The sequence below is a fragment of the Conger conger genome, chromosome 1 (assembly GCF_963514075.1).
Source record: "Conger conger chromosome 1, fConCon1.1, whole genome shotgun sequence".
NCBI classification, from domain to species: domain Eukaryota; kingdom Metazoa; phylum Chordata; class Actinopteri; order Anguilliformes; family Congridae; genus Conger; species Conger conger.
The window spans coordinates 79,284,117-79,303,798 of record NC_083760.1 but is presented as its reverse complement, the minus strand read 5'-3'; the positions used below and the strand labels follow the sequence as shown (position 1 = coordinate 79,303,798).

At 46.5% G+C, this 19,682-nt stretch overlaps 1 protein-coding gene across 1 annotated transcript; it reads right to left on the bottom strand.

Annotated features, from left to right (window-relative positions):
• Positions 1 to 7,043: 7,043 nt before the first annotated feature.
• Positions 7,044 to 15,406, bottom strand: si:dkeyp-77h1.4 (uncharacterized). The gene is made up of 6 exons (XM_061250882.1): positions 15,148 to 15,406; positions 13,186 to 13,479; positions 11,902 to 12,192; positions 11,040 to 11,218; positions 8,037 to 8,129; positions 7,044 to 7,850 (listed from the first exon to the last, which is right to left on the bottom strand). Exons 1-6 carry the CDS (start codon positions 15,404 to 15,406, stop codon positions 7,044 to 7,046), a joined length of 1,923 nt encoding a protein of 640 aa, XP_061106866.1.
• Between the last annotated feature and the right edge of the window lie 4,276 nt (positions 15,407 to 19,682).

Sequence of the window (19,682 nt, the reverse complement as noted above, 5' to 3'; positions counted from 1 at the left end):
GTCTGAACTGGTCTGAACTGCCCTGTAGCAGGGGCTGAATCTCCCTGTAGCAGGGTCTGAACTGGTCTGAATCTCCCTGTAGCAGGGGCTGAATCTCCCTGTAGCAGGGGCTGAACTGGTCTGAATCCCCCTGTAGAAGGGGCTGAATCCCCCTGTAGCAGGGTCTGAACTGGTCTGAATCCCCCTATAGAAGGGGCTGAATCCCCCTGTTGAAGGGCTGTAGAGCCCAGCCAGTCAGACAGGGCGTGCTAGAAAGGCAATGATCGCAGGCCTTTTAGTGCCTGCAATGAATCTCCCTGTAGCAGGGGCTGAACTGCTCTGTAGCGGGAGCTGAATCTCCCTGTAGCAGGGGCTGAATCTCCCTGTAGCAGGGGCTGAACTGCTCTGTAGCGGGAGCTGAACCGCCCTGTAGCAGTGTCTGAACTGGTCTGAATACCCCTGTAGAAGGGCTGTAGAGCCCTGTAGCAGGGTCTGAACTGGTCTGAATCCCCCTGTAGAGGGGGCTGAATCCCCCTGTAGAAGGGGCTGAATCCCCCTGTAGCAGGGTCTGAACTGGTCTGAATCCCCCTGTAGAAGGGGCTGAATCCCCCTGTAGCAGGGTCTGAACTGGTCTGAATCCCCCTATAGAAGGGGCTGAATCCCCCTGTTGAAGGGCTGTAGAGCCCAGCCAGTCAGACAGGGCGTGCTAGAAAGGCAATGATCGCAGGCCTTTTAGTGCCTGCAATAAATCCAAATAATGGAAGATATTTCCTGCAACATTAAAGAAGTAATGGCACCATTATATTCCCCTCAAACACATCAACACAGCCTAATTTGCAGAAATGGTTTTGGGATATGGCTGCACTAGCATTCAATTTTTGACGTTATTGTTTCTTTCTTTTATGATTAGGATTCGATGCTTTTTATTGTGGGAGTAATTTGTATTTGACTTCCCATGAATGTGAAATGCGGGGAAAGCCTTATCTTTTTATTAACCTTGCTGCTGTATAATAAATCCATTCAATCTCTTTTCCTCTGTTTGTACCCAGCTGGTATGTTTCAGTGTAAATAGAACTGAAGGAATGACAATATCTCGGAGCAGAGGAATAATGAGAAGATATTTTTTTAAATTGGCAGGAGAGATGAACGAGGGGAAGGGTGGTGATGATGAAATGATGATGTAAATGGTAACATTCTACCTTTGCCGTCTATAAATAGCTGGGTCACGAATGTGTCAGACTCTGCTATGAGTATGAGAGAAATGCAGAGGGAGGGCGTGAACAGAACAACAGTGGTCATGTGATACTGTGTGTGTGTGTGTGTGTGTGTGTGTGTGTGTGTGTGAGAGAGAGAGAGAGATAAAGAGAAAGCATGAGAGACAGGCAGAGAGAGCGTGAGATAGAGAGTGTGAGAGAGAGAGGTACATTCATCAAAACTTTAATACTGAAACAATTCTCATACAAACAGTATAGCACGTGTCCTTAATTTTCATTTTTATTGTCATTAGTCATTCAGTAAGGAGGGGGAAAAGATTACTGTTTACAAAAAATGTGAATGGTGTAAAACCAAGTATTAGTATTAATAAACTAAGCACATTAATGTAAAAAATATAAGAAAAGAGGGATAGTCAGTTTGTCACTGAAGTACAATAAGGTTGGATGGTAAAACAGCTACATTGTGATATCTGCTGTGTGTTATGTCCTTCTCACTACATCTCCCATAACTCTCCTCTGTGGCTCCAGTAGGCAAGCTACCCTGTGGACGAGAGACGGAAGGAAGACTCTCACTGTCTCCGGGTCTCAGGCCGCAACACAGTCTCATACAAACCGTGCCGCAGAAGTCAAAGCACTGCCCGTCTGATCAGTGAATGATACCTGTGTTACAGGTGTGCTGTACTGTGTGCGGTAAACTTCACCTACGATGCTGAGTCACTGCTCTGCACCTAGGTACGAACAGTGCCGTGTTGTCTGAGACTATGAATGTGTGTGCAGATATAATGCATGACCTACAGGCCTAGCTGTGAACGGACTGAAAACTGTTCATTGACAGACAGAGGGACATGAAGACAGTAGGTCTCAGGGCGTAGTGGATTGGTGAAGCCAGCTAAAATTATAGTGTCACTGGCTCTTTCCCAAAGTGCATCTTTTTTTGGCAGTGCTAGGAAAACATTTATGATCTCATGCAAACATTATTCAAACTTGATTAATGTAATATCATGGTACGATTTATCAACAACACCGAATATAAATCATCATAAAAAAGGATGTTTCTAATGGATGTGAGAATCTTGCTGAAATAGTTAGTAGGAGTCCCATAACATAGCATGATGTGTGAAACGACAAACATACTATAGATACACCGCTGAAGATATTAATATTTTCCACAGCACTGACATGAATTGATATACACATACACAGAATCACACGCATACGCACAGAATCACACACACACACACACACGCACGCACGCACACACGCACACATGTACACACACACAACACGCACATATAGATACCCACACTACACACACTATCCCAGAGGAACAGTTGTGGCCATTTCTTTTATATAGTTTTGATACTGTAATACTTCTCTTGAGTCCATAGACAGACACTGACAAACAAGACACTGACTTTTACAAAACAATGAAAACACTCATAATACCATCTTCCTGACAATTTTTTTTAGCATGCCGCAATAAAATGTTTTTTTTCATTACATGACCTTGTGTTCACCATGTAAATATGACAACAGCTGTCATCATAAAGAATATTTAGAGCAGTAAGCAGTAGCAACAACAGCAGTAGTAAAATATTAGCTGTTCGATTGCATCTAAGATTAGCATTATCAAACTACAATAACATTCTCATGTATTGGAGTTATTGAGCAGTGGTTCCATAATGCAGGCAAAAATGTGGAGGAGGGAAAGAGATAGCAACGGATATCTAGAGAGAGGGTGGGGGAGAGTGAGAGAGAGGGGGAGAGCAAGAGAGAGGGAAAAAGAGAAAGATAGAAACAAATATTGAGATAGAGAGATATGGTGAGAGAGAGAGAGAGATAGAGATAGGGAAAAGAGACAGATAGCAACATATATCGAGATAGAGTGAGAGGGAAAGAGAGAGAGAGAGCAATAGGCGCATCTTGACAAGCACAATGAGAATCCTGGCAGGAGAAAAAGAAGAGTAAATATAAACACATTTATGCCTTTGTTTTCACATACAATAATTGAAATTAAAAACAGGCATTCAGCCTCACAAGAACACAGTGCATTGATTATTTGCATGCATTATGTACAGAGGACTTGTACTGATGTGCTGAGAGAGCGTGAGGATGATCATTTGTATTCCCTGTATTGTGTGTGTGTGTGTGTGTGTGTGTGTGTGTGTGTGTGCGTGCGTGTATGTGTGTTTTTCCATCAATGAAAGCCACGGTATTGCTATTGTGCATTACATCAACCGTCAGTCCCGCTGAACCACAACAGTGGGACAGGAGCAGACAGCGCTGATATAACCACAGTTACAAGGCAGTGGCAGCGTCACCTGAAATGAAAAGGACGAAATGAAAAAGAGAACAATTAAAGGGTCTTCCACGAGAACTACTCATCCCGTTTGCACTCCCAAATTTGTGTCTCATCTGAAATTCTAGCGCTTCTAATTCTAATGCAACATTAATTTAAAACTGGATCCTAAAGTCAAACGTTTACAAGATCTAGAGATCTGTATTTAGGCAGATCTGTTTACTAAAGTGACTACTTGTGTTTTTTGATCATTTCCGTAAAGTTCTGTACTCGTTTGTGCTTTTTTTTGTAGAAATCTTCCGCCTATGTAATGATAAGTATTCATGGATAGCCATGGTTTCTGGTTTGACACCTGAGGTATCGACATCTACCTGCTACCCCTCACCTGACTGAAAGCCAGTCCAAGGCTTTGAAATCTCCAACTTATTGCACAAGAAATCTCCAACAAAACTTTGGCTACATAAGGAGTAGGTATAAACAGTACGTGGTGAATGTGCCTTTGCTAATGGTTTTGTGGAGTGTGTTAAATTGCACTTTATATTGTCAACTGGATTCAGGTCTATGGCCTTTGTATGGGCAGTGTCTTTTTTTAAGGCCACCCAAAACAGTTGAATATGATCCATTTACTTTTCCAATTATTGAACACCAATTATGTTCAAGCAATAGATGTTAATACAGGTTTGCCCCTGTTTTAAGTTCCTTTCAGGTAATATTGTGATGATGTTTTATTTTGCATAAAATGTTGTGTCTCCGTAAATGAACATTACCGTGGTAATTTCCAAAATCTTTCTCCGAGGATAGATAGGTAGAACTCTGTCCCACAGTCTCAGAAATAAGGGAACTAAAAGTGCCTAAAAAGGTAGAAATGTTTGTTGCTGGGGCAGTATAAAATGGTACTCCTAGCCAGCAGTATATACCTTTGCTTGGAAAACATAATTTGTACCCAAAGAGAACATTACTGTACTTTAAGGGTAATTTTGGGAAATTTGAACCTTGAAGAACAGAAATGTGTCTTCACTGTGACTTTATTTCTGAGAGGGCAGGTCAGTGAAGGACAATGGATTATTCAGTGAAGTATGTTAAGAAAATAATACACTACCACATTAACCAAATCTAGATAAATCTAAGATTACTTTGTACCAGTAGACTTCGTAGTAAACCATGAGACTACTGGTGAAATGGGTTCCGTTTGTTGTTAACCATGAAAACTATGAATGTACTATTTGGGATTGTTACATATAAAGAATCAAAAATACAACAAATATTATAACAATACAAATATGTAGGCACATGTGTGTGTGTGTGTGTGTGTGTGTGTGTGCGTGTGAGCGTGTGTGTAGAATTATGTGTGTGTGCATAGAAGAGAAGGTGAGGTTTAATGTATGTATCCTGTATGGTTTGTCCAGGGATACTCACACTTCCTCAAAAGGTATCAGGTGGAGCAGATTTAAAAAAAACCCAACAACAACAAAAAAACTGCGAAAGGGCAGGAGCGGGAAGAAGCAGCGTTCATGCAGTTCATTCTCAAGTCCACTCAACAGCCAACTGTCACTGTGCTGAGTCCCTTGTGTGTGCTCATGTATATTGGCAACAGCAGCTGTCAAACGCTAATCTAGGAGCTGTTGGGTGTTACTAAGAGTCTTAAAGTGCTCAGTGTATCCTAGGGATGTTCAGGCGCAGGCCTGGGTCAGAAATCGTTTGAGATTCAGAGAGTCAGAGCACCAGAGACGCCCGTACAGCCTCCCAGGCGGCTGGCGTTGGGGATATTAGCCGCAGACCTTCGTTGATGGATGTCTGAGGAGAGTATTCCAGTATTGGTCACACGTTAGTCACTCAAACACTTTGTTTTTTCGGCGAAAGAAAGACGTCTGAGTTATTCGGGAATGCTGGAGTCCCATCAGGAAAAGTACAGGCACACAGTCCAGAAGTCCCGACACGGATAAATTCAGGTAAATAATTCACGTAAAGAGAGTTACAGGTTGGCTCCAAGCAATGCTGTCACTCGACATGACCATGCAAGTGTCATCCGTGGTCAAAGGTGACGTCTCTGGATTTTTTGGGGTGGTTGTAAACTGTAGGGATGATTTGTACATGTGTACCCTGTGTGCCACAGCTTCTGGGGTATGGATGAATGGTTAGCAACCAACTCTTCACAACGGATAGTGTTTTGGAAGATCAGGTATCCAAAGCAATGGGGTAGTGTGGTTGCCACTTGACCTGGCTACAGGTACCCAGTCTGCCCAAAATGGCACTGAGAAGAGAGGTGTATAGGTATAGGCATCAAAGATTTTTTTATCACATGGACATCTAGTGAATTAGTGTTTGGAACATATTGGAATTTCTGTTTGATGGGGGTATTCTCTCATATGTTAAGGAGATATGTTTGTGTTGAGCACATTATAACTGGGATTTCACGACTGTCTAATGTGTCTAATTAGATTTTGGGACAGTCATGATCATCAAGGGGTGGGCCCAAGTAAGCTCAGTCCTAGGGGGGCCAAACTGGTCAAATTTGGGAAAATTAAAAAAGCCTCTCACCCAATGGTTACATTTGTTCAGTTAGAACTGTATTATGGGTAACTGCAAGAGTCACAAATGTTTCTTAGCTCTTTTGTCTGGGAAATCAACTGATACATAATTCAATTGAAAATATTATTAGTAGTACGGTTCTACAATCAGCTTCCTGAAGTTGAGCAATACAATCTGTTTATTTGCACAGATAAAAGTCAGAAGTCATAAAGTCAATGATAATAAATGTTAACATACATAATAGCGCAGTCTTCAGTGTATACAGTTTGAGTACAAGTATAGATAAAATGTACTGTTAAATTAGTGTGAAAATGTACTATATCGCTGCTGATTTAACACAGTGTTCCCTGTGAAATGATGTGATGTCCTCTCTCTCTAGTGACTTCTGACTGCAAAAATAATCAGCTCTTATACCTGTGAAACAATATTGAGAGCAGGGTTGCATAATTTGCATATTTTAATGAGTTACTTTTAGATCAATCCAAATGTCAAACATTTGTGACAGTTTTAGCCAACTGGGTTTGGATCCATTAATGCAAGCATGAACAAAATATATTTTTAACTCAACTCTGGATCTGCACTTTTTAGCCTTTGCTCAAAGCTGTCATTTTCTGACCACGGGGGTATAGACATTGGCCAACCAAAAGAATAATTCAGGCTTCATATAATACAGTGCTGGCTGGTTCGTATCAGTCATGACTGATAATCTATTTCAAGCATCAATCAGACATAAGGGTTTAAAGATCAGACATTCTTTTGGAATAACCCCCAGTAGCTGTTACGGTGTGGACGTAGTGGCAGGCGGGCATCGTAAGCAGTTTTTTTAAGGACGAGACGTATTCGTGTTTTATTTTAGATTTCTTTTTGGCCCGTCCCCATTTGCTGCGTGAGGGTATTGATTGTGAAGGGTTGTCAGTTGGCAGGGCTGTGAGGCTGTTAAGGTGTTGGGTTTCAGGCGATGTCCTTCAGAAGGTTTTGGGAAGGGAGGGGGGGGACGGAGGGGGGGCAGGGGACGGGGCTTCTCATGTCGCGGCAGGGCTGGGGGGGCTCTCGCCCGGCGGGGCAGCCTCTGGCTCAGCCTGGGACGCAGGGCCATCGTGGGCGGGGGCCGCGCCCGTGTCGGCGTCGGACGCAGGGCCGTCGTGAGCGGCCGCCGCGCCCGTGTCGGCGTCGGACGAGGGCGCGCCGCTCCTGCTGGGTTCGGGGGGCTTCGCCACGGGCTCAGGGGCGGCGTCGGGCGCGGCCGCTTCAGGAGCCGCCTTAGCGACGGGCTCCGGAGTTGCGCTGTTGCTAAGCTTGGAATCGCCGCCAGTGGTTCCGTTCACACCAAGGTTGATGGCAAGGGTCTGGTCGGTACTTGGCTGGGGATCAGGAGTTTTGTCCGAACTTGGCTTGGGATCAGGAGTTTTGTCCGTACTAGGCTTGGGATCAGGAGTTTTGTCCATACTTGGCTTGGGATCAGGAGTTTTGTCCGTACTAGGCTTGGGATCAGGAGTTTTGTCCGTACTAGGCTTGGCATCAGGAGTTTTGTCCGTACTTGGCTTGGGATCTAGAGTTTTGTCAGTACTAGGCTTGGAGTCCGGTGTCTGGTTAACGGGTGGCTTGGAGTCTGGTATCTGGTTAACGGTTGGCTTGGCGTCTGGTGTTTGGTTAACGGTTGGCATCGATTCGGGAACCACAGTGCTGTTTTGGAGCTCAGACTCCAGTGGGAGTTTTGGGGACGTGTAGGCGGGGGGCACGTCCGTGTCACTGTCCAGTGGTAGACCTGGGGCATTGAACTCCACCCCAGAGTCACTCATTTCCAGAAGGTTCTTGGACACCTCCAGACCCTGAAGAACAAAACAAACACTAATCAGACAATTCCACAAAGTGAAAGAGAAATGACAGAAGATGATTTGGGAGGAATGAAGAGACAAATACGAGAACGACAGGAAGGAAAGATCAATCAGGTTATAAATATCGATCAGAGTTTCTGCTTTCCCTGTTCTTCTGACAGTTAGCCCCCGGTCACTAACCTTAATGTCCACCTCCGTCTTCGTAGTGGTGCTGTCACACTGAGACTGTGTCGTGGACTCCTCGTTGAATCGAGTGTAGGCATCTTGAACCACCTGCCAAAGAAGCAAGGAACCACAGTCAGAGAGAGCTGGGCACACCTCAATATGCCATATAAAGCCTTAATGGATATGTACATGAGCATAAACGCATAAATGTAAAAAATGTAGTATCACAGTAGCCACGGATGTAGGATATACTGCATACTGCAACAGAAATGGTTGCAGTATGGTTGGTGGGAAATGTTGTTCCTTTAAATCTGGATCTGAGATACCTCTCCTCCCACAGTGATGAACATGAAGAGCCAGCATTGTGTACATGAGGAAAGACTGATATTGATTAGTTTGTGGCTAAACAGGACCAGCAGCCCATTAAAACTCCCCGTGTGTGACATAATCTGAAACTGCTCTCTGATACACATCAGTGATCCTGAGTTAAAAAATACAGGCCGGGAATTTACCTTTAATCTGCTCATTTATCAACGCAATCAAGTAATTAAGTCACAGACTGATGGGGCACCAGTGGACAGTAATTCAGCTTTCCAGGACCAGCTTGTGGTCGTGTTTTCTCTGTGTGGCTGTGTGCCCAGAAACCTGCAGAGAGGCGGCCACAGCCCGCGCAAGCGGGCGGCAAAAAGGCTAGCTCAAACTGTGCTTTTGGTTTCAATTTGTGTAACAAAATGTTGTCTGCTAGTCTCCGCTGCATTTCATGTTAAAACACATTCATTCCATAAACCTCGGTGCCTCGGTTATGACAACGTCGAATTTTACCGAATTAGAATCTGTCTTAATTTTTACATTCTCTAAACCAGGGGTCTCCAACCCTGGTCCTGGAGAGCTACTGGGTCTGCTGGTTTTTGTTTTCACCTTAAAATCAGCAGCCTTTGAGACCCAGGTAACCAGGTGAGGTGAGTTAATTAATCAATTAGAGCGGTTGATCACAGTTAAGTGCAGGGTAACAAGAAAAACCAGCAGACCCAGTAGCCCTCCAGGACCAGGGTTGGAGACCCCTGCTCTAAACTGTCTTGAAGATGGGACCGCATGCGTTAAGAGAATTAAGACTTTCCTGGCTGTGGAACGCGGATCACGCAGGTAACTTCACGGTTATTACGGACGGCAGGCAGACACGGAGTGGGAGCGGTGGCTGTCTGAAAAGTCAGACTTAACCTGAGGCGGCCACAGGCTCCCCTGCCACCACTGGCGCACACACAGACCAGCGCGGACAGAACCGGGAAGGCAGGCCTCACGGGGTCTCAACACCGCACCGGCACAAAGAGACGGACAGTCTCTCACACGCCAGTCAACGTCGGGTTTAGGCTGCTCACCTACCCAGCTCTGTGCGGAGGAGCAGTGTGCCGTCAGTCGGTCATTCAAATCTCTCAGTGACTCTCACATCAATCACATTACAATGTTATCAGTCTAATATAGCAGTAGAATAACCTGTCGCAATATATATTTATATACATAAATATCCACGGACAAACATATTAATAAATGTCAAGAGTAATGATACACAGTAAAATTATATATACAGCACAGTGCCTTCCAACAGCACCCCTCACAGTAATGTGTCCCGCCAATAGTTTTAGTTGGATTAACATTAATAACGAAATAAACAATTTTATTGAAACAACTAAAATATTTAACTTTGTATATGCAAAGGAGGTCTAACTGATATAGCAGAACTTGCACAGAAATGCATTGATCTGAGACATGGCTTTGGTAGCAGCTAACGCCAGTGACTGTTTATATTTTACACATTTATCCTAGCAAACTACTGCTGGGCAGTTGCTTGAGAAATTTATGTGGAATTGGTGACAAACTGCACTCCTCAGGTCTTTCCATAAATCACCTCCCATTTGTCCTGGCATTGACGGGGCAGTATTGCAAGGCAGAGTGACGTATACATAACGCAAACATGAACGTGACAGTACACATGACAAATAAATACGCACAATTTGCACATCGTTTAAATGTACATAAATGACATGGAAATGACGGAGCTCTAGAGGAGACTACAGAACGAAGGCAGTGCGCCAGCCAGCCCACAAAAACCACTTGCACAAAAAATGAAACTTATGAACGCCAACTATATTAACCGTCATTAATTTCACATCAAAGATTAATGGAAGCCGTAATGTTTAAATCGAAACTCGAAATGCAGCCCGGCTTGTAGGTGGAAAGCCCAGCGGAGAGCACCTTATCACTACTGAGTAAGGCCGGAGCACGGTTTCTCACCAAACAGGCGTCTTCAGAGGCGTCATTAAGGGGGAAGAAGACCAGGGTGACACATTAACTAGCTTCCCCCAAAACAAACTGCTGCTCCAAGCAGTCCAGCGCATTCCCACAATCCATTCTAATGAGCCGGCCGCCATTCTCCGTAACAGAGGACAGCGATCAGGCAGTCCGTCATAATCAACGAGTGCAGTGACACTGGCTACTTCAGCAATTTACTGTACACACAAGGGGGGCAGGGAGATACATATTTAATGTAATTACGGCTTTGCTAATTGAACAGCATAATCACACCGGCATATTCTTCTGTGAGCCTCGCACGACAGTCGTGAGAAGCTACAGCAATCATTTATAATCAACAAGAAAAGAATAAACCAGCCTGAATAATAGCATTTGTCCAAATTTACACGTGAATGGTTAGTGGCTCTGTAATCAGGGAGTTGACACCACTGAGAGTGAAGATGACAGACAGACACAGAGACACAGACGTACGGACACTCTGCACCGATGCATACATGAGCAAACTGATGCTTTGTCACAGATTTTTCTAATGTTACATTTTTGTATTTGTATAATGCTTTGCACAGAAGACTGTCACATAGATGCTTTACAGAGTAACAGAAGGGAAGAAAAAAGGGGAATATGTGACCTGTTTTGTTGCAAAAATACTGCGTCAGGTGCATCTTTAAGGTGCGCTTTAGGAGTGCGGGTCACCCCGGTGACGGGCGTTACCTGTCTGAAGGTGTCGCCCTCGTCTTTGCCAGCGTTCTGGGCGATCTTCTCGACGGCCCTGGCCTTCACCGCCCGGCGATGCACCTTCACCAGGCAGGACACCAGGCACACGAAGAGCAGCAAGACCAGCAGGGAGAGCAGCGAGATCACCGCCACGACCAGGGGGGGAAGCTTAAACCCTGAGAGAGAGAGAGAGAGAGAGAGAGAGAGAGAGAGAGAGAGAGGAGGGGGAGAGAGAGAGAGAGAGAGGGAGAGAGGGAGAGAGAGAGAGGGGGAGAGAGAGAAAGAGAGGGAGAGAGGGAGAGAGAAGGGGAGAGAGAGAAAGAGGGGGAGAGAGAGAGGAAGGGAGAGGGAGAGAAAGAGAGGGAGAGAGGGAGAGAGAGAGGGGGAGAGAGAGAAAGAGAGGGAGAGAGAGGGGGAGAGAGAGAAAGAGAGGGGGAGAGAGAGGAAGGGAGAGGGAGAGAAAGAGAGGGAGAGAGGTAGAGAGAGAAAGAGGGAGAGAGGGAGAGAGGGGGGAGAGAGAGAAAGAGATAAGGAGAGAGAGGAAGGGAGAGAGAGGGGGAGAGAGAGAGAGACAGAGAGAGAGAGGAAGAGAGAGAGGGGGAGAGGTGTGAAGAAAGAATATGAGGGAGGGGGAGGAAGTTAAAAAAGGAAGGGAAGAAAGAAAAAGGATGGGGAGTTTGGCAGTGAAGAGGAGGGCATGAGAAGATGTTTACATTAAATTCAGTCCACCCTCCCCATTCTCCCACCTCCATCACACTCCCTCCCCCTGCTGTCTGTACCTTCCACCTCCTCCATTACTCTCCCTGCCCTCCCTGCCCACGCCTCCTCCATTACACTCCCTGCCCCCTGCAGTCCACACCTTCCACCTCGTCCAGGTGGACGTCGGACACGGTGAAGCCCTGGAGGTCGACCACGCTGAAGGTGCCCACGTCGCCCCCTCGAACCCGCTCCAGGATGAGCATGGGCCCATCCAGGGAGAGCCTTCCCTCCAGGTCGAGGTCCGCGGGAAACGCCAGCTCCCCCTGGTCCAGAATCACCCTGCCTCTGAAGTCCTTGTTCGGAATGTACAGCACCTTCACCCTGGTGACGTTCAGGAGCAGGTTGATCTTCAGTGTGCCACTGTAGGGCAGCTTGACAAAGTTCTGGTGCGCTGAAAAAAAAAAACCCACGTGGAGCAAAGTTAAGAGTGGTTACCCTAACACCTGCCATTCCCAAACACCCTTTCACGCTTTCCCACCCCCCCATCCCCCATCTGTGAAATCGTATCCATCCCTTTTCCACTCCCTGGCTGTTCTCTCTTGTTCTACCTCTCCCTGTCCTGCCATACCCCTTCTGTACAACTGTCACCTCTACATCCCTCTGACCTGTTCCATCCATCCCTTTTAGATTCTCACTCCATCACTTCCACGCACCCTCTCTCCCACTGTGGCCCTCACTCCCACTCTCCCCATCTCTCCAATCGTCTAATTGAACCCTCTCTGCACTATTGCTCTTAATGAGCTAAGAGAAGCTGCATATGTGCTTTGTCTTGGAGGTCGCTCTGGAGAAGACTAAATGGATACTCTATCCCTCTCTCTCCCCCTCACTCACATTAATCTCATCCAGAGCGACGTACAGTTGTTTAGACTAAGCAGGAGACAGTCCCCTGGAGCAATGCAGGGTGAAGGGGCTTGCTCAAGGGCTCAAGCTTGCTCAAAGTCTCAAGGGTCCAACGGCTGTGCGGATCTTATTGTCTGGTTCCTCAGTGGTGGAATGACTTGCCTACCACTGTCAGGATAGCAGAATCCCTCCCCTTATTTCGACGCAGACTAAAAACACACCTTTTCAAACTGTACCTTAGTCCTCCCTCCTGATGCCCCCCCCCTTTCCGATATCCCTCTTGTCTACCCACAAAAAAAAATTGCACTTACGATGACTGTATGTCTTGTTACAACAGCAGTTCATGTGTAATTTACTAGTTATGGATGTGATGCTTTAACTTGTGGAAGAACCTATGCACTCGTAAGTCGCTTTGGATTAAAAGTGTCTGTCAAATGACTAAAACGTAAACGTAAACGTGGCTACACCGGGATTCGAACCACGAACCTCGCGCGTCCCGGTCACGCACCTTAACCGCTACGCTACAGGCCTCCCCGTCACCCACCTTTCACGTTGAGGCACACTTTCTGCACCACGCTGCGCTCGGAGTCCAGGACCGTGTAGCTGCCCCGGTCGGCGGAGGTCACGGTGTTCAGGGTGACCCTGGCCTCCTGCGCGGTCGTCCGGGCGGCGTACTCGCCCGCGGCGGTCCGGCTGCGGTCGAAGATCAGCACCATGGGGCTCGCGGTCACGTTGGACTCGGCGTGGGGCCGGAACTCCAGGGATATGGGGCCCGAGAGGTTCTTCAGGGGAATGCTGAAGCTGTCTCCGTATTTCACATTCTCGTCGATGAAGCAGTCTGCATGTACGCACGCGCACGCACACGCGCACACACACATACACACGCACACATATACACACACACGCAAGCACACATGCACACACACACATACATACACATGCACACACACACACACACACACGCACACATACACACACATATACACACACACGCACACACGCAAGCACACATGCACACACACATACATACACATGCACACACACACACACACACGCACGCACACATGCACACACACGCGCACATGCACACACACGCACACACGCACGCACACATGCACACACATACACACGCGCACACACACACACACACGCACGCACGCACACATGCACACACACACACACACACATACACACACTCAGTGACCACTTCATTCGGCAGACCTGTACACCAGCTTATATTTGCAAGTATTTAATCAACCAATCATGTAGCGGCAAGTAAATGAATAAAAGAATGAAGATCAAGAGCTTCAGCTGTTTTTCAGACCAAATGTCAGAATGGGAAATAAATGTGATTTAAGTGACTTTGACCATGGAATGATAGGTACCAGCCAGGGTGGCTTGAGTATCTCAGAAACTGCTGATCTCCTGGGATTTTCATGCACAACAGTCTCTAGAATTTGCTGAGAATGGTGCGAAAATCAAAAAACCATCCAGTGAGCAGCAGTTCTACCTGCAGAAACGTCTTGTTAATGAGAGAGGTCAGAGGAGACAAAGGGCCAGTCTGGTCAAAGCTGACAGGAAGGTGACAGTAACATAAATAATCATGCCTTACAACAGTACAGTATAACACACAACGTGTCAAACCTTCAAGTAGATAGGTTACAGCAGCACAAGACTTAATAAGTCAAAAGAATAAGTCTAATAAATATCTAATAAAGTGCTCACTGAATGTATATACAGATGAGCCATCTTTAATTGCTTTTGCTCATTCTCCAAAACCCTCTTGCTTTAATATTTGCCATGATAATGAAGACAAATTTTGTATGAATACACTTCCATTCACATAATGTATACACTTTTGTCTTTGTGAGTTAAACTTTATTTAAACCTCCTTTTGCTGTGTTACCGCGATACACTCAGAATGCAGAACATGGAAAGTTTCCAGCCAAACTCAATGAAAAGATGTTACTGAGGATAAACCTGCAAAGCCGGTCAGATAACAGCTTCCCGTGGAGAGCTTAGTGCCAAGCGAAAAAGGCGGATTTGTCTGGACACTTCCGATTCTCCGATTCTGAGGCGCCAGGGGCATTGAGGAAGAAGGCTCAGAACCTGCCCCTGCTTGTGAATGTAACGTCACGTCCCGCAGACACGAACACGCCCCCCCCTCAGGGCCCCCAGGGCACACCCCCCCGCCCCTCAGGGCCCCCCGGGCACCCCCCCTCCCCCCCTCAGGGTCCCCCGGGCGCCCCCCCTCCCCCCCTCAGGGTCCCCCGGGCGCCCCCCCTCCCCCCTCAGGGTCCCCCAGGCGCCCCCCCACCCCCCTCAGGGTCCCCCGGGCACCCCCCCTCCCCCCCTCAGGGTCCCCCGGGCGCCCCCCCTCCCCCCTCAGGGTCCCCCAGGCACCCCCCCACCCCCCTCAGGGCCCCCCAGGCGCCCCCCCACCCCCCTCAGGGTCCCCCGGGCGCCCCCCCTCCCCCCCTCAGGGCCCCCTGGGCGGCGGGAGCACCTTGGACGGAGAGGATGATGTGCTTGACGTCTTCGGGCTCGTCGCTGTACTTGATGATGTAGGTCCCAGCGTCGCTCTGCCCCACACGCAGCACCTGCAGGCGGTTCCGGTGGACCAGCTGCACCCGGGGACTCAGCACCTGGCCCTCCCGCATCAGAACCTGCTCCGACCCCTCCGCGGCCCACCTGCGCCTGAACAGCACCTCCGTGGTCTGGGGGGACGGGACGATGATGTGGAAGTCCTCCCCGAGGAAGGCCATGCGGGACTCCTCTTTCACTGGAGGAGGGAGGGGGGAGAGAGGGAGAGGGAGAACAGGAGGACAGGAATAAGAGCATGAGGGGAGAGGGAGTGAGGGTAAGAGAAGAGAGAGAGGAGAGAGAGGGAGAACAGGAGAACAGGAATAAGCATGAGGGGAGAGGGAGTGAGGGTAAGAGAAGAGAGAGAGGAGAGAGAGGGAGAACAGGAGGACAGGAATAAGAGCATGAGGGGAGAGGGAGTGAGGGTAAGAGAAGAGAGAGAGGAGAGAGAGGGGGAGAGAGAGGGAGAACAGGAGGACAGGAATAAGAGCATGAGGGGAGAGGGAGTGAGGGTAAGAGAAGAGAGAGAGGAGAGAGAGGGAGAGAGAGAGGGAGAACAGGAATAAGAGGAGGGGGAGAGGGAGTAAGAGAAGATGAGAGAGGGAGAACAGGAATAAGAGGAGGGGGGAGGGAGTAAGAGAGCAGGGAAAGGGAGAACAGGAATAAGAGGAGGGGGGAGAGGGAGTGAGGGTAAGAGAAGAGAGAGAGGAGAGAGAGGGGGAGAGAGAGAGGAAGAACAGGAATAAGAGGAGGGGGGAGAGGGAGTGAGAGAAGATGAGAGAGGGAGAACAGGAATAAGAGGAGGGGGGAGAGGGAGTGAGAGAAGATGAGAGAGGGAGAACAGGAATAAGAGGAGGGGGGAGAGGGAGTGAGAGAAGATGAGAGAGGGAGAACAGGAATAAGAGGTGGGGGGAGAGGGAGTGAGAGAAGATGAGAGAGGGAGAACAGGACTAAGAGGAGGGGGGGGAGGGAGTGAGAGAAGATGAGAGAGGGAGAACAGGAATAAGAGGAGGGGGGAGAGGGAGTGAGAGAAGATGAGAGAGGGAGAACAGGAATAAGAGGAGGGGGAGAGGGAGTGAGAGAGAGGGGGGAGAACAGGAATAAGAGGATGGGGTGATGGTCAGGGAAAAAGTACATTTTATTGTCTGACAAAAAAACAACGGCCCAGAAAAAAAGATGAATGATGAATTCCACTGGGAAGTGAAGCATCACGACTGTGCTGGGATGACAGTGCTAAGCTGTGACAATGGGCAGAAGGGACACGCACCTTTCAATGTAGTGGCAAGAGCTAAAAGAAGAGAAAGAAGAAATGCCGTGTTAGCGTAACCTATTTCCACGTCTCTTCGGTCAGAGACGCAAGATATGACAATCCAGCTCATACTCGCAAAACAAATGAACCGATTGCCAACTGCAAACATAGCTAGGTACTGACACTATATTACATCATTATTTATTATTGCAATATATTAAATCATTAGCTGTCATTATGAATAATGGACCTTTCCACACTAGAAATGGTGTAAAAACAGGTATATTGGATATGTAAGATCAACAATACATTTATGATGAGGCAAACTGTTTTTTAAGTGTCATGTTCGTCAAATACTGTTGATTAAATACTTAGATTATTACCTAAATACTTCACCGGACTAAATTATATATTTTGCTCAATCTCTCCATGCTGAGATATTTAGTGTACAACACAACTTTACACCCGGTTACCTTCATCTGAAAGCCACTAAAAGATTACATTTACATGGTAAATATAGCATCACAGCCAGTCTGAAACTGTTCTCTGGAGTATGTTAATGCAAATGTTAACAGGGGTACATATTTTTTATCACGCTCCCTGCTGAAAAAAACAGCTCAAGTTTTGAAACAGCTAGTTTGACCAGCTCAAGCTATGCTTTGAAACAGGCGGTAGTTCGTATTTCAAGCTGGATTTTAGAGCAGGGCGATGCTGGAGGATTACACCCCTTTTATGTACGATTCAGATTTATGAAAAACATTGTAAATAATGTTATTTCTGAGCTCAACATGCATGTAACAATTAAAGTGCATTAAAAATATTCACAGAGTATATTAATGACCAAATCATATAAACATCAAAACAATACACGCATCTGTTTTTCATGCAATAAACGGATGCTTTAAATTTCCATCCATGTGCATACCTGTGCTAAGCAGAACACCAAAAACAACCAGTCCGATCGACTTCATTTTGATCTCTGGAAATAAGCAAACCAAAATAGATTGATAAATAAATACATTTTTTTAAAGCGTTTGTTGTGACACAGAAACACAAATGCCAGTGCACACGCAAGCCGCAGGGATGAGGCTCAAGGAACTCCAGGAGCCGGAGGAATTCTGCCCCTAGTGGCTAAATCCAGGACGACTTCTGCACACGCCCCCATTAGGCAATGGGATTCCTATGCAGCGTGGCAATATTTTATGGCAAAAATAGATAAATATTTTCACGCATATGATCAGTCTTTTTGAAAACTGGTTGTACTTTCTATATTTTTGTGACATATATCCATTGAAGAGAATACATGAAAAAAAAAAAATGTAATCCAACTTTTCACATTTATGTCCCATCTTAACCACTTAACCACTCTCTCAACCCAACGTCTTCCCTTAGCATCACTCGAAGAATGCCTCTTTTGCTGAGCCTAGAGAAACGCCCCAGATAGATGCAGTGAAGCCGATTATATCTAGGCACAGCCGCCACTGCAGGCGGACACCACATTCTCCATTGGCCGTAAACTCAACTCTTCTGTGTGAGCAGAACAACATTTTCATCTTCCACCTTAAATTTTTTATCACATGGTGCCATTTTGAGTGGGATTAATGGTCAGTGTACGGAGTGGTTTGATTCTGGGGTGCCCCAGGTACAAGTTCTAGGCAGAGGTGACCCCCCCCCCACTCCCCAATCCACACCGCACTCCTCAGGCAGCGGCCGACAGCAATGCTGGAGCCATTCATGCCCATGGTGGATACAATCCTGACTGGAATGCGCTACTTTTCTAACTGCGACCTACTAAAAAATTAACACACTTTTTTTTTTTTTTTGCGAGGGAACAACGGGCACCGCCAAGTAATGATGCGGCAGCATCGTGTGCTTTTCTTCTGTTGGAATAAAAAATACAGTGGGAAAAGATTCATTGAATTTCTACATATCCAAAGCGTTGGGTGTGCATATAGCCAAACGGAATTAGCCCATGTACACGTGCATTATATTTGTTTTTTTCTTCAGATTAAAATACCAAGTAAGAGCACCGTGACCGTACATTTTTTATTTCACCACAACTGCTGCGCTTGCGAGAATATGAATAGCTTAGCAGCCACTGTACCGTAGGGAAATATGATGATTACACTTTATTATAAGGAGGGACGCCCTGCACGGTTTTATCTCTTTACAGTAGGGGGTAAATCAAATAAAAATGGCACCCCTGACCTTTTTTTATTTGTCGTGTCGCACAAATACAGTCTCCTGGGGACATTAGTATAACCAGATATATTTGATGTGATGGCAATGCTTCCTTCAAAGAGTCAGCAAAAAGGTAGAGGGAGAAGCCGCTTCCCAGCATGCGCGTCACAGAAGAGAACTACGTTACAAAAAATGAACGTGATACAATGGGACTACTACATCCACACTCCCATAAAATATTATCGTCATCCATATGATCAGCTGCTGAAGCGCTACAGTACCGAAATCGCACCGCATCGACCACCCCTACCCCCCACACCCCCCACCCATTCGGCACACATGTGCTGATGCAAGATGTCCATTCACCCACTGGGGCTTCCCATACATATGATGAAGAACGCTTCGGCGACCAAATGGCCATATGCTCTCCCTTTTCCCTCCCATTTCCTCTCTCTGCCTCAATTACATAACTGTTTTAGCATCAATTAAGTGTAATACACCGCGCAAAAATAGCCCACAACACAGATCTGGTTGAGGACAGACCCATACCCCGAGCAAACACAACCTAGCTCGCCTATACCGCTTCATGGGGCACGGGACGAAAAACGTACCAACGTAAAATAAATAAATAATTAAATAAATAAACAAATAAACAAATAAATCGGCACAGTTGTAGCTATAGTACATCTCTCAATTAAAAATAGGATACGCTGAGAAGGCATGGAAGCAATTACTACATGTAAATGTCAATCCATTCGCGGCTTCACGTCAGCAGACGGCGCACAACAGAAGGGACCGCACACGGCTACATTTTAAAGCAATATCGTGCAGACTCCATAAAACACTTTGAAGGATATACATGTTCTTAAAATGGACACGGTCACGAATATATCAGGCCTACTGCGAATAAAAAAATTCTACGCTAAATGTTGCCAATTAAACAAAACACATCCTAAATCATAAAATAAAATAAAAATTCCTGTTACACCCAATGCCATGTAAGCATAATACACAGCGACATTTAGCGA